Source organism: Macaca mulatta, chromosome 7 (assembly GCF_049350105.2).
Source record: "Macaca mulatta isolate MMU2019108-1 chromosome 7, T2T-MMU8v2.0, whole genome shotgun sequence".
Taxonomy (NCBI): Eukaryota; Metazoa; Chordata; class Mammalia; order Primates; family Cercopithecidae; genus Macaca; species Macaca mulatta.
The window spans coordinates 27,759,391-27,774,326 of NC_133412.1; the positions used below are offsets into that span (position 1 = coordinate 27,759,391).

At 41.4% G+C, this 14,936-nt stretch overlaps 1 protein-coding gene across 14 annotated transcripts in view; it reads left to right on the plus strand.

Moving 5' to 3' along the window:
• Positions 1 to 14,936, plus strand: part of USP8 (ubiquitin specific peptidase 8) — a 78,351-nt gene that overhangs the window by 8,184 nt on the left and 55,231 nt on the right. For 11 of the 14 annotated variants that reach the window (XM_028850510.2, XM_015142210.3, XM_077938533.1 and 8 more), the window contains 2 exon segments: positions 6,593 to 6,761; positions 10,037 to 10,181. Coding sequence is in view for 8 of the 14 variants with exons in the window: in XM_015142210.3 (XP_014997696.3) it covers positions 6,658 to 6,761; positions 10,037 to 10,181 (249 nt within the window). In the remaining 6 variants the exon portion in view is untranslated. 14 annotated transcript variants of the gene reach the window in all.

Genomic DNA, 14,936 nt, shown 5'->3' on the forward strand with positions numbered 1-14,936 from the left:
GCCTCCCAAAGTGCTGGGATTACAGGCGTGAGCCACTGCGCCCAGCCAGATGTCCTCCTTTCTTACCCTGTTCTTAGCTAAATTCTATCCTCAAGGCCAGTTTCACTCTGCCTCATCACATCATCACGAGCACTGCATGTGTATGAGGATTTTAAAGCCTTATAGTAATTGTCTGTTGGTCCCATTACTATATATATATATATATATATTTTTTTTTTTTTTTTTTTGAGACGGTGTCTCACTCTGTCGCCCGGGCTAGAGTACAGTGGCCGGATCTCAGCTCACTGCAAGCTCCGCCTCCCGGGTTCACGCCATTCTCCTGCCTCAGCCTCCCGAGTAGCTGGGACTACAGGCGCCCGCCACCTCGCCCGGCTAGTTTTTTGTATTTTTTTAGTAGAGACGGGGTTTCACTGTGTTAGCCAGGATGGTCTCGATCTCCTGGCCTCGTGATCCGCCCGTCTCGGCCTCCCAAAGTGCTGGGATTACAGGCTTGAGCCACCGCGCCCGGCCGGTCCCATTACTATATTTAAGGAATGATGTAGATCCCAAACATTATAAGATTCACATGAAGAAACAAATTCCAAGAACTGGGACCATAAAGGATGGAAGAGATGGAACTTAAGTTTGTTTCTTTTGTAGCTGGGACTTCAGGTGTGCCCCACTATGCCCAGCTAATTTTTTAATTTTTTGTAAAATTTTTTGTCTCACTTTATCGGCCACCCACCATCTCTCCCTATCTCTGCCCTTTAGGCAGCAGCAATACTCAACATAAATATCTGTTCTTGAACTCCTGGGCTCAAGCAGTCCTCCCACCTCGGCCTCCCAGAGTGTTGGGATTATAGCTGTGAGGCACCACGCCCAGTCAGTGCACTGCTTTTTGCATGGAAAAAGTCTTGCTACTACTGTAAAAAGGTCAGTGTGCTTAACTGATCTACATTCTGTCACAAACTTCTTATTTTATCACAAACTGATAACAAACAGTTCCCTAATCAGCACTGGTCATTGGACCATACTTGGAGTTACATTGCAGTAGTGTGAGACTTCCATACTTATATTTTAAAATTGTCACCTATATTAAAAAATACTTTTTACATTTTCATCCAGTGTTACATCATATACACATGTACATAACTGAAACAATTTTATGAAACAGTACCTAACCTTACTATGTGTGACATAGTCTGATGTTTACTATTTTTTTTAATGCTGATCATGACCTTCTAATGGATTTTAAAAACACTGCCCTCAAGCATTTAGCATAGTGCTAGAGACATAGTAGTTGCTCAGAAAATACCATACATTTTAGCAGTGATTAAATCTTGAGAGGGTTGAGCCTTCTTAATACTTGAGGATTACTTTAAAATGTTATTTCATCGGCCAGGCGCGATGGCTCACGCCTGTAATTCCAGCACTTTGGGAGGCCAAGGAGAGTGGATCACCTGAGGTCAGGAGTTCGAGACCAGCCCGGCCAACATGGAGAAACCCCGTCTCTACTAAAATACGAAAATCAGCCAGGCATGGTGGCAGGGTGCCTGTAATCCCAGTTACTTGGGAGGCTGAGGCAGGAGAATTGCTTGAATCTGGGAGGTGGAGGTTGCAGTGAGCCAAGTTCATGCCACTGCACTCCAGCTTGGGCGACAGAGTGAGACTCCGTCTCAAAAAAAAAAAAAGTTATTTAATCAATACTTAGTTGTTTGTGGCACATTACATAGAATAAGTGTAGAGTGGATTATGAGATTTAAGACAGCAAGAAGATACTTACGTTGAGTATTGTTGCTGCCTAAGGGCAGAAATAGGGAGAGATGGTGGGCAGGCAACAAAGACAACTTTTGCTTTCCTTTCGATGTTGCCAGAGACCTTGGGAGTTGCTGGTGTGAAGCCCTGCTTAAAATCAGGACCAGTTTGAATGACTGCAAACCTCAATTTTCACTTTTTACCTTTTAGTCTTCACTTTGTGGTTCCAGTCATCTAATCCCTACTCTTTCTCTTAGAAAGGAGCAGAAGGATGTCAGAGAAAGAACATTTTCTCTTTATTAACTCATTTTCAACACTTGGGTTTCACTTTTGGAGCACTGCTGTTTGACTAAGGCTGAAGTTCTTTATCTTTGTCAGGTTTACACGTCTTAAGAATTTTTATTTTTTGTTGTTTATTTTTTGCATGTTAATTTTTCTTACATATACATATATTTTTTTTTTCACTTGCAATCCTTTTTGAAGCATACTTTTTTTTTTTTCTAAGACAGAGTCTTGCTCTGTCGCCCATGTTGGAATGTCGTGGTGCGATCTTGGCTCACTGCAACCTCCACTTCCCGGGTTCAAGCGATTCTCCTGCCTCAGCCTCCTGAATAGCTGGGATTACAGGTGTGCACCACCACACCTGGGTAATTTTTGTATTTTTAGTAGAGATGAGGTTTCACCATGTTGGCCAGGCTGGTCTTGAACTCCTGACCTCAAGCGATCCACCTGCCTCGGCCTCCCAAAGTGCTGGGATTACAGGCGTGAGCCACCGTACCCAGCTACGTAAGATAATTTTAATGCATTGTATGTTATGGTTTGTCCTAGATCTAAACAAATAAATTCTGCAAATTATTTGACTTCTGTAGTTAATGCACATTTCTGTATAAGTATCAATGGGTTTGCTGTTGCTGCTGCTCTTTTATTTTTTTTTTAAACGATTGCAGCCAAAATAAGGAAATTGAGTTCATTCAGTCATTCTAGTCTAATATATTTTATGTCTGTCTATAGATTTCTTTAATGGCAAAATGCAGCAGAATGACTTATCAAAAATGTAACATGTTAAATTCACATAGATTTAGGTTGGATACACAGCCTTCTGTATCCGTGAATTCTAACAGTGGCAGATTGGAAATATTTTTTAAAAATAATTGCATCTGTACTGAACCATGTACAGAGTTTTTTCTTGTCATTATTCCCTAACCAATACAATATAACTGTTTATATAACATTTACATTGTATTAGGTATTATAAGTAATCTTGAGATGATTTAAAGTAAGGTTATATGCAAATCTTATACCATTTTATATCAGGGATTTGAGCGTCTGCAGATTTTTGGTACTTGTGGGAAAAGTCCTGGAACCACTCGCCTACAGATACTGAGGAATTACTTACATGTTTCGCTTTCTCACTTGATTAGGGGAAAATACCCTTTACCTTCTGTTTGACTTCTGCAGAAATGTGTGTGACTGTAGAGGCTCAAATAGCATATTAAAACAATGCTGAAAATATTTTTAACACTAGGCATCATTAAGTGACTGTATAACTTACATGATTTTGTTAATAAAAATAGAAACAACTATGGGTTTTTAATGGACTTTAGACATTATCAGAGAAGATTGTTACTTATTTGAACTCTTTCCAAAAATCAAATGGAAGATTTGGGACAGAAAAGGAAGCTTTTAAAAAGTACAGTCTTTCTCCTAGAAACCCTTGCTAAAATCTTTGGTGACATCGTAATCTTATCCCTGTACTTTCCCTCCTTGTGTCTAATCATTTGCCAAGTCCTGTCATTCTACCTTTGCAGTGTCTCTTGTATCTGCTTCCTCTATTCCATCTCTACTGCCCTAGTTCTAACCTTCATCATCTTTCCCTAGGATCATTATAATAGATAACTAGTCTTTTCCCTATCTAGTTTGTCACCGCCTAACTTTATACTCTTCTTAGTTTCAATCACTTACCTCTCCCTACTTCAGAGCCCTGCTATCTTTAGAAAACAAAGTAAATGCTTTAGTAACATTCAAGCCTTCCGTTACCTATTCCAAGTCTATTTTTTTTCCCCACTGCCTTGTTGATCCTTGTTCATTCTGTGTAGTGGCTGATTCCTAAAGATGTTCTTTACTTTCTTTTCTTCATCCTGCTCTTCATCTCTTTGAAAAACCTTCCCCCACCAAGACTCACATCAAATATTGTCTCTTTGATGATGACTTCCAAGATCCTTCTAGTCATACTTAATCTTCTCTCTTGATTTTTCTTATACTGTAATATTTGTAACTCTATAGTTTGATATACTATGTTGTATTACTACTGCTTACAACTTTCTCTTCCACGTTAGTTTTTTAAACTTTGTTGGGTTTTTTGTTTTGTTTTTGAGACGGAGTCTCACTCTGTTGCTCAGGCTGGAGTGCAGTGGCGCAATCTTGGCTCACTGCAACCTCCACCTCCCAGGTTCAAGTTGAATCTTCTGCTTCAGCCTCTCAAATAGCTGGGATTATAGGTGCCTGACACCATGCCCAGCTAATTTTTTTTTGTTGTATTTTGTTTTTTGAGAGAGTCTTGTTCTGTCACCCAGGCTGCAGTGCAGGGGTATGATCTCAGCTCACTGCAACCTCCACCCACCAGGTTCAGGTGATTCTCCTGCCTTAGCCTCCTGAGTAGCTGGGATTACAGGCATGCACTACCATGCCTGGCTAATTTTTGTATTTTTAGTAGAGATAGGGTTTCACCATGTTGGCCAGGCTGGACTTGAACTCCTGACCTCAAGTGATCTGTCTGCCTTGGCCTCCCAAAGTGCTGGGATTACAGGCGTGAGCCACCATGCCTGGCCCCAATGTTCCAAGTCTTTTTTTTTTAATCAATATATTTTTTTAATGTATATTTTTTGTTAGTTGCTTGTTTAACCCATAACTTCCTAACTTTTACATCTCTTTGGGTACTCTCTTCATATTTATGTATGTTGCATTGCTTTACTCATGTTTGCATTGTTATGCTTATTTTATTTCTTTCTTTAAAACTTTAAGTACATTACATATATTCTTTTATATGTTATAAAGCATGATACTAAAATGATCACCTGTGCACATACTACCCAGTTTGAGAAATAGAACCTTGCTGTACCCCTGAAGCTCCTTATATGTGTCTTCCTGATTACAACTCTCCCTCTCCCAAGAAATATAACATTGTGTTTATCATTTTCTGTCTGTCTTTATAGTTTTACCTCGTTTATATCATTAAGCAATATATTGTTCAATTCAGTTTGATTTTTAAACTTTATGTAGAGTATCATATTACACATATTCTTGGTTTTTCATTCAACATTGTGGGGAATGGGCAGGAGATAATGAGGTGGTAAGGCGGGGAAGGTATGTTTTCTGGTTAAACTATTTTTTCTTGGAGAATCAGAGACCATACCTTGTATACCCCTTTAATACCTCTCTTTAACACGAGGCCTACTGTTGCAAGTTAAGTCTCCTGATGATTTACACTGACATTGAAACAATGCTGTTGTCTCTATAAGTATGAGGAAACCCAGGGGAACCCTGTCATACTCTTTCCTTAATGGATGCTCTTTGCAGGTTTGATGATGAATTGTTGATGAATTAGATACCTCGCTAGAAGGACGTATTTGATATCAGTTGACCCATTTGGGTGTGACAGTGTGGTCCAGAGACCTTTTCTCCCCTATCACTACAGTTTTAGACACAGGACCCAGGGTGGATGGTATAGAAAATGTTTGTATATTAGATCATTGTTTCTAAATGCATAGATCTGAAAGTACAAATTAAAGTGTTTGGTTCAACATGTGTTTATAGATACCTGGAGCAAGTATAGATAGAAAAAAAGTGAAAATGATAAAAATGCCATATTCAGAGAACAAAATGGTTTGGTGACTAAGACAGTGGATTCATGTGCACAGGGTTAAAAGGGATGAGTACCAATGAATCACAAAGTATTAATATTTAATATAAAATGTTACTAGAATTAAAGCAAATTGGGATGCTTTTGGAATTTCCATAAGTGAGCAGAGGCCTCCCCATCCCCTGCTCCAAGTTGTACCTTACTTAGCTTTTTACAATTAGATGTTCATTGATATCCATTTGTTTAATAATAGTGAACGGATAGAATGAAGATTATTAAGAGAGTGGAAAGAAGTAGCCAGACATGGTGGCTCACACCTATAACCCCAGCACTTTGGGAGGCCAAGGCAGATCACTTAAGGCCAGGAGTTTGAGACCAGCCTGGCCAATATGATGAAACTGCATATCTACTGAAAACACAAAAACCAGCTGGGGCATGGTGGTGAACACCTGGAATTCCAGCTACTCAGGAGGCTTAGGTAGGAGGATTGCTTGAACTCGGGAGGTGGATGTTACAGTAAGCCGAGATCGTGCCATTGCACTCCAGCCAGGGTGACAGAGTGAGACCCTATCTCAAAAAAAAAACAGGAAGAAATCACTTAAAAAAATAAATAAACGGGTATCGTCAATGAGCAAAGAGAAATGTTTCTAGATAAAAATTCCATCTACTTATAATCTATACATTAATGCTATTTTAACAGAAGAAACATGTAAAAACTTTTATTATTCTTACCGCTAGTTCCTTTGACAGGTAAGATTCCCAACTCTTAAAGCAAAATGATACAAAAAGTAATTCATTTGGTTAATTAAAATTTGAAAAAAATTATTAAATTGTTCACTCATGTTCTGCGTATCTTAAACTCCTGAAATAGATATTGTAAATAATTTAAAATTAACCCTGTTAGCAAAGGATACGGTTTAGGAGTTTTATTTTTTTAAACTGCTCACTTGTTTTATTGTTAATGAGGAAAATTAGTATAATTATTTGTATTTCTTTCAGAAAAGAACTACTTTTAAGGAAATATAGCATCCATTGTGAAAGGGGAAAAGTAAAGATAATTCATCATGCCTGCTGTGGCTTCAGTTCCTAAAGAACTCTACCTCAGTTCTTCACTAAAAGACCTCAATAAGAAGACGGAAGTTAAACCAGAGAAAATAAGCACTAAGAGGTATGATGTATCCTTTGCTAGTTTGATTGAATCAAATATTATTAATTTTTAGTTCATTTCCATATTAAAGTTAGATGAATGTTAATTTAAAGTTTATTTGAAAATAACACCATCACACGAATAAAATAAGACCTCCTTAGAGAAGGTCTTAATGTAATTGTAGCACAATACATATATATTCTGCTCATATGCATATTATCTACTCTCCAGACATATCATACAGATATGACCTCTAGGTCATAAAGTTTAAGAGGCTAAGATTATGAAGCTTCTAAAAAAAAATATTCAGCCACAAGTCATTGTCTTTTCATAACACGATATAAAAATAATTCCTTTTTGGCCGGGTATGGTGGCTCAGGCCTGTAATCCCAGCACTTTGGGAGGCCAAGGTAGGCAGATCACCTGAGGTCAGGAGTTCCAGACCAGCCTGGCTAACATGGTGAAACCCCATTTCTACTAAAAATACAAAAAATTAGCCAGGCATGGTGGCACACACCTGTAATCCCAGCAACTCGGGAAACTGAGGCAAGAGAATCGCTTGAACGTGGGAGGCGGAGGTTGCAGTGAGCTGAGATTGTGCCATCGCACTCCAGCTTGGGCAGTAAGAGCGAAACTCTGCCTCAAAAATAATCATAAATAATAATTTCTTTCTTTCTTTCTTTCTTTCTTTTTTTTTGAGACATGGTCTGCTGTCTTATGCAGGCAGAGGAGTACAGTGGCATGCTCATTGCTCATTGCTGCCTCGACTTCCTGGGCTTGAGTGATCCTCCTGGCTCAGCCTCCCAAGTAGCTAGGACCACATGCTTGTGCCCCAGTGCCCAGATAATTTTTAAATTTCTTACAGAGATGGGGTCTCACCATGTTGCCCTGGCTGGTCTTGAATTCATGGCCTCAAGTGATCCTCCATGCCTTGGCCTCCCAAAGTGCTGGGATTGTAGGCGTGAGTCTCTGCACCTGGCCAGAGAATGATAGAAACTTTAAAGAAAGTCAGAACGGAAAATGCCAGAATGAACTGAATTTTGAAACGTTACTAAAGACAAAATGGGCGTTTAAAAAAGAGCTTTTGGGCTGGGCACGGTGGCTCACGCCTGTAATCCCAGCACTTTGGGAGGCTGAGGCGGGCAGATCACAAGGTCAGGAGATCAAGACCATCCTGGCTAACACAGTGAAACCTTGTCTCTACTAAAAATAAAATTTTAAAAAATTAGCCGGGCGTGGTGGCAGGTACCTGTAGTCCCAGCTACTCGGGAGGCTGAGGCAGGAGAATGGTGTGAACCCAGGAGGCGGAGCTTGCAGTGAGCTGAGATCATGCCACTGCACTCCAGCCTGGGTGACAGAGTGAGACTCCATCTCAAAAAATAATAACAATAAAAAAATAACTTTTGGCTGGGAACCATGGCTTACACCTCTAATCCCAGCACTTTGGGAGACCGAGGCAGGTGAATCACCTGAGGTCAGGAGTTTGAGACCAGTCTGGCCAACATGGTGAAACCACATCTTTACTAAAAATATAAAATTAGCTAGGCATGTGATTAGCTGTAATCACAGCTACTTGGAAGGCTGAGGCAAGAGAATCACTTGAACCTGGGAGGTGGAGGTTGCAGTGAGCTGAAGTTGCACCATTGCATTCCAGCCTGGGCAGCAGAGTAAGATTCTATTTTTTAAAAAAAAAAAATATATCTTTTGAGGCCGGGCATGGTGGTTCACGCCTGTAATCCTAGCACTTTGGGAGTCCAAGGTGGGCGGATCACCTGAGGTCAGGAGTTCGATACCAGCCTGGGCAACATGTGAAACCACATCTCTACTAAAAATACAAAAATTAACTTGGCATGGTGGCATGGGCCTATAATCCCAGCTAGTGGGAGGCTGAGGGATCCCTGAGCCCTGGAAGCGGAGGTTGCAGTGAGTTGAGATTGCACCATTGCACTCTAGCCTGGGCGACAGAGTGAGACTCTGCCTCAAAATAAAATAAAATTAAATTAAAATAAAAAGATCTTTTGAAGGGCAGAAAGAGTAAGAGAGGGATTGGGCTATTTATCTTGCTAAGTTGGTAATGTTGATGGGGTAACAGAAAACAACTCTATTTAACTCCTGTTGAGTGATTTTCAAATGGGAAACAATGGGAAAGGTAAAGCCACCTTTAGATAGGACAATCCTTAAGGTCAGGCCTAAGACAGATGATTCCTTTCTAGCAATGTGTGGTTTACCTCTAGCACTACCCTTATCCCAGAGGAAGTGTTCTATATAAGTTGGTTGTATCCAAACTTGCATCTAACTTTTATCAATTCTGAAGTAGTGGAACCTAAATCATGAAATCTGCTTTATCAAGATCAGCGGTCCCCAACCTTTTTGGCACCAGAGACTGGTTTGGTGGAAGACAATTTTTCAATGTACCAGGGTTAGGGAGGATGGTTTTGAGATGAGTCAGGTGCACTAGATGTATTGTGCACTTTATGTCTATTATTATTACACTGTAATGTATAATGAAATAATTATACAACTCACCATAATGTTGAATCAGTGATATCCCTGAGCTTGTTTTCTTGCAACTGGACCATCACATCTGGGGTGATGGGAGACAGTGACAGATCATCAGGCCTTAGATTCTCATAAAGAATGCACAACCTTGGCCGGGCATGGTGGCTCACGCTTGTAATCCCAGTACTTTGGGAGGCCGAGATGGGAGGATCACTTGAGGTCAGGAGTTCGAGACCAGCCTCACGAGCATGGTGAAACCTTTGTCTCTACTGAAACTACAAAAATTAGCCGGGCATGGTGGTACATGCGTGTTATCCCAGCTACTTGGGAGGCTGAGGCAGGAGCATCACTTGAATCTGGGAGGCAGAGGTTGCAGTGAGCAGAGATCGCACCATTGTACTTCAGCCTGGGCAACAAGAGCTAGTCCCCGTCTCAAAAAAAAAAAAAAAAAAAGAAAGAAAAAAGAGTGTACAACCTAGATCCCTCACATGTGCAGTTTACAACAGGGTTTGTGTTCCTATGAGAATCTAATGCCGCCACTGATCTGACAGGAGGCGGAGCTCAGGTGGCAATGCGAGCAATGGGGAGTGGCTGTAAATACAGATGACACTTTGCTGGCTAGCCCACCACTCATCTTCTGCTGTGTGTCCTGGTTCCTAACAGGCCATGAACCAGTACCAACCTGTGGCCCTGAGGTTGGGGACCCCTGATAAAGATTATCTGTGGACTTTGTATATGACCTGTATTTTTTTCCCAGATGTCAAGTACTTTAATTATTTTTTTTCTCTAATTTCAAGTTATGTGCACAGTGCCCTGAAGATCTTTAAGACAGCAGAAGAATGCAGATTAGATCGTGATGAGGAAAGGGCCTATGTGCTATATATGAAATACGTGACTGTTTATAATCTTATCAAAAAAAGACCTGATTTCAAGCAACAGCAGGTACCTTTTATTTTTGCATTGTTATTTCCTAAGTTATTTTGCATAATAGAGCTATTGATTTTTTTCTAAAAATTTTAAGTAATAATGAAATTTAGCTCAAATTATATGCAGCATCATCTCTCTCATGTAGATAGAAAAAGGAAACTAAAGATACAGTGTTATTATTTACAAATGTGTGTAATGTGTGAACTCTTGCATATTGTTGGATTTGCCATGGATTAGTACAAGTTTATAGCAACATACAGATTCATAATTTTTTTCTGAGGTAATTAATCATTGCTAGGTCAAGTAGAAGAATTGAGTTTGCTCATTAAGTAAGAAAACATGGCTGTTTTTTAAATAGTAGTTTTATTGTACTTTCTTAAGATTCAAGGTTTAGTCTCTTGTTTTTATGTGACAGCTTTTTATATATGACCGACATTGTAGCCATATTAAAAATCTCAGTTTGCAAAATTGATATTGATCACTCCCTAAATCTTTTTTTCTTCTTCTTTTGAGATGGAGTTTCACTCTTGTTGTCCAGGCTGGAATGCAATAGCGTGATCTCGGCTCACTACAAACTCTGCCTCCTGGGTTCAAATGATTCTCCTGCCTCAGCCTCCCGAGTAACCGGGATTACAGGCATGTGCCACCACGCCTGGGTAATTTTGTATTTTTGGTAGAGATGGGGTTTCTCCATGTTGGCCAGGCTGGTCTCGAACTCCCGACCTCAGGTGATCTGCCTGCCTCAGCCTCCCAAAGTGCTGGGATTAGAGGCATGAGCCACTGCGTCCAGCCCACTCCCCAAATCTTTAAACTTCTTTTTGCTTTTAATCCTATGAACAGGTGCTTGTCTTCCGTTTGGCTGAAACCATGGATAGGAAGGGCAGGGGCAATATAAATGAAGAGAAAAAACTGATGACTAGGATAAGTGTTGATAGAGAAAATAGATATATTTCATTTGTATTAGAAACTAGCAAAAGAATACTGGGCGTGGTGGTTCACACCTGTAATCCCAGTACTTGGGAGGCCAAGGTAGGTGGATCACCTGAGATCAGGAGTTCGAGACCAGCCTGGCCAACATGGTGAAACTCTATCTCTACTATAAATAAAAAAACTAGCTGGGTGTAGTGGTGGGCGCCTGTAATCCAAGCTATTTGGGAGGCCGAGACAGGAAAACCACTTGAACCTGGCAGGCAGAGGTTGCAGTGAGCCAAGATCGTACCACTGCACTCCAGCCTTGGGATAGAGAGAGACTCCATCTCAAAAAACAAACAAACAAACAAACAAAAAACAAACTAGCAAAAGAAGAATGTGAAGAATGTAGAGGCTCATTAAACAAATGTGAAGGATGTTGTGTTGCTGGGTTTACCTTTACTTAGAAACAATCTTATTGCCTGTCAGTAGTAACAAAATACTGCCTGTAGATTTTTTACTTGGTAGAGAAGCCACTCTCAATTAATAATAAGATTTTATTTTGTTCTTTGGTTGTAGAAATTGGCTTGTATTATTTAAATTGACTTATTGAAATAACAAAATTTCTTTTTTTCTTTGATCTTTTTTTTTTTTTTTAATTTACTTTGAGATGGAGTCTCGCCCTATCACCCAGGCTGAAGTGCAGTGGCACGATCTTGGCTCACTGCAACCTCCGCGTCTCAGGTTCAAGCGATTCTCCTGCCTCAGCCTCCCGAGTAGCTGGATTACAGGCTCTCGCTACCACGCCCAGCTAATTTTTTTGTATCTTTAGTAGAGACAGAGTTTCACCACATTGGCCAGGCTGGTCTCGAACTCCTGACCTTGTGATCCGCTCCCCCCCCCATCCTCCCAAAGTGCTGGGATTACAGGCATGATCCTGTGAGCCACTGTGCCTGTCCACTTATTTTTATTTTTAGAGGAGTGTGACTTTTGGTTGTTAAGGAATGACTTTAATATTTTATTTAATGGTGATAAATCAGGCCGGGCGCGGTGGCTCAAGCCTGTAATCCCAGCACTTTGGGAGGCCGAGACGGGCGGATCACGAGGTCAGGAGATCGAGACCATCCTGGCTAACACAGTGAAACCCCGTCTCTACTAAAAAATACAAAAAACTAGCTGGGCGAGGTGGCGGGCGCCTGTAGTCCCAGCTACTCGGGAGGCTGAGGCAGGAGAATGGCGTAGACCCGGGAGGCGGAGCTTGCAGTGAGCTGAGATCCGGCCACTGCACTCCAGCCTGGGCGACAGAGCGAGACTCCGTCTCCAAAAAAAAAAAAAAAATAAATAAATCATTGCTGGTGTTTCTTCTCATTAGCAAAGTTATTCTAATAATAGTTACTAGGTTTTTTTTGTTTTTGTTTTTTTTTTACGACGGAGTCTCGCTCTGTCGCCCAGACTGGAGTGCAGTGGCACAATCTCGGCTCACTGCAACCTTTGCCTCCCAGGTTCAAGCGGTTCTCCTGCCTCAGCCTCCCGAGTAGCAGGGACTACAGGTGTGCGCCACCATGCCCAGCTAATTTTTGTATTTTTAGTAGAGGTGGGATTCCACAGTATTGGCCAGGCTGGTCTCAAACTCCTGACCTCGTGATCCGCCTGCCTTTGCCTTCCAAAGTGCTGGGATTACAGGCTTGAGCCATCATGCCTGGCCAATTACTAGGTTTTTAGCTCTATCTTTGAAGAAGGGACCCCTTGCAATTTGGAGGTTCGTTCATCTGTCCACAATGGTTGAATTAGTCCTGCTCTGGGAGAAATATTGTTTAACATTTTTGGACATACTTATCTGCAGATAAGAGATAGAGGCCTTCCTAAATTCAAACAAGTTTTTGCACAGTCTATGAAATATGTTAAAGTAGAATTGCTTAAAACATAGTGTAAATGGTGCTCACTAAAGTAAATATTTTTGAAAGTCTTGAAATTTGGATAACTTTGGCAGTTTTGTTGTTTGCTGTTTTGTCTGTGTGGTAGGGTTTTTTTTCTTTTTCTTTTTCTTTTTTTTTTTTTTTTTTTTGGTGACAGTCTCACTCTGTTGCCCAGGCTGGAATACAATGGCACGATCTTGGCTCACTGCAACCTCTGCCTCCCGAGTTCAAGCGATTCTCCTGCCTCAGCCTCCCGAGTAGCTGGGATTACAGTCACCCGTCACCAAGCCCGACCTAATTTTTGTATTTTTAGTAGAGACGGGGTTTCATCATGTTGGTCAGGCTGGTCTCAAACTCCTGACCCTGGGTGATCACCCGCCTTGGCCTCCCAAAGTGCTGGGATTACAGGCATAAGCCACCACGCCCAACCAGGTTTTTTTGTTTTTGTTTTTGTTTTTATGTTCTTGTTTACTTTTTGCTTTATTCTTGGAAGTTAATAGTTATGTTTTTTCTATGACAAGGTTGGGAATATTTTTGTAGCTACCTCTTTTTTTTTTCCTCTTCTTGAGAAGGTAGTGAGTACATTTAAATAGATGAGATGTTTCCATTTCCATAGAGTCTCTATTGCATTTCCAAAGGGAGTATCGAGGCAGAGAAGTTCAGGTTGAGAAGCTCTCTGCAAAGGCTCAGATAACTTAGGCCATTATGTCATATGATTCAGTAGTTCAGTTCCTGTTTTTCAGAAAAATGATTATTTTCATTTGCTGTGTCCAGGGCGCTTCATCTGCTTCTGTCTTAGAACTGTTTTTTGTTTGTTCTGAGACAGAATCTCACTTCCGTCACCCAGGTTGAAGTGCAGTGGGCACAATCATGGCTCACTGCAGCCTCGACTTCTGCGCTAAGCTGATTCTCCCACCCCAGCCTCTAGAGTAGCTGGGAGTACAGACACACAACACCACACCTGACTAATTTTTAAATGTTTAGTAGAAACAAGGTCTTACCCTGTTGCCCAGGTTGGTCTCGAACCCCTGGGCTCAATTGATCTGCCTGCCTTGGCCTCCCAAAGTGCTGGGATTACAGATGTGAGCCACCTTGCCCAGTTGCAGAACTGTTTTTTGTTGTATTTTCTGTAGCCCAGCCTCTCTAGTGTTCTTCAAGTATGTGAGGTGCTAAATTTACTAACAAGGTATTTTCTGTTTTTTACCCTTTAAATCAGGTAGGGACTGAATATATGTCATTGAACTTCCTTAGAAACTTGTATTTTCACTCTTATACTAGAAAATGTTTGAGATTTAGGCTAGGCACAGTGGCTCACCCCTGTAATCCCAACGCTTTGGGAGGCTGAGGCAGGCAGATCACTTGCGGTCAGGAGTTTGAGACCATCTTGGCCAACATGGTGAAACCCCATCTCTACTAAAAATACAAAAATTAGCAGGGCGTGGTGGTGTGCATCTATAGTTCCAGCTACTCAGGATGCTGAGGCAGGGGAATCACTTGAACCTGGGAGGCGGATGTTGCAGTGAGTCAAGATAGCACCACTGCACTCCAGCCCGGGCGACAGAGTGAGAGTCTGTCTCAAAAAAAAAAAAAAGGGGGCACAGTGGCACACCTGTAATCCCAGGACTTTGGGAGGCTGAGGCGGGCAGGTCACTTGCGGTCAGGAGTTTGAGACCATCTTGGCCAACATGGTGAAACCCCATCTCGACTAAAAATACAAAAATTAGCAGGGCGTGGTGGTGTACATCTATAGTTCCAGCTACTCGGGATGCTGAGGCAGGGGAATCACTTGAACCTGGGAGGCGGATGTTGCAGTGAGTCAAGATAGCGCCACTGCACTCCAGCCCAGGCGACAGAGTGAGAGTCTGTCTCAAAAAAAAAAAAAAGGCACAGTGGCTCACGCCTGTAATCCTCGCACTTTGGGAGGCCGAGGCAGGTGGATTACAAG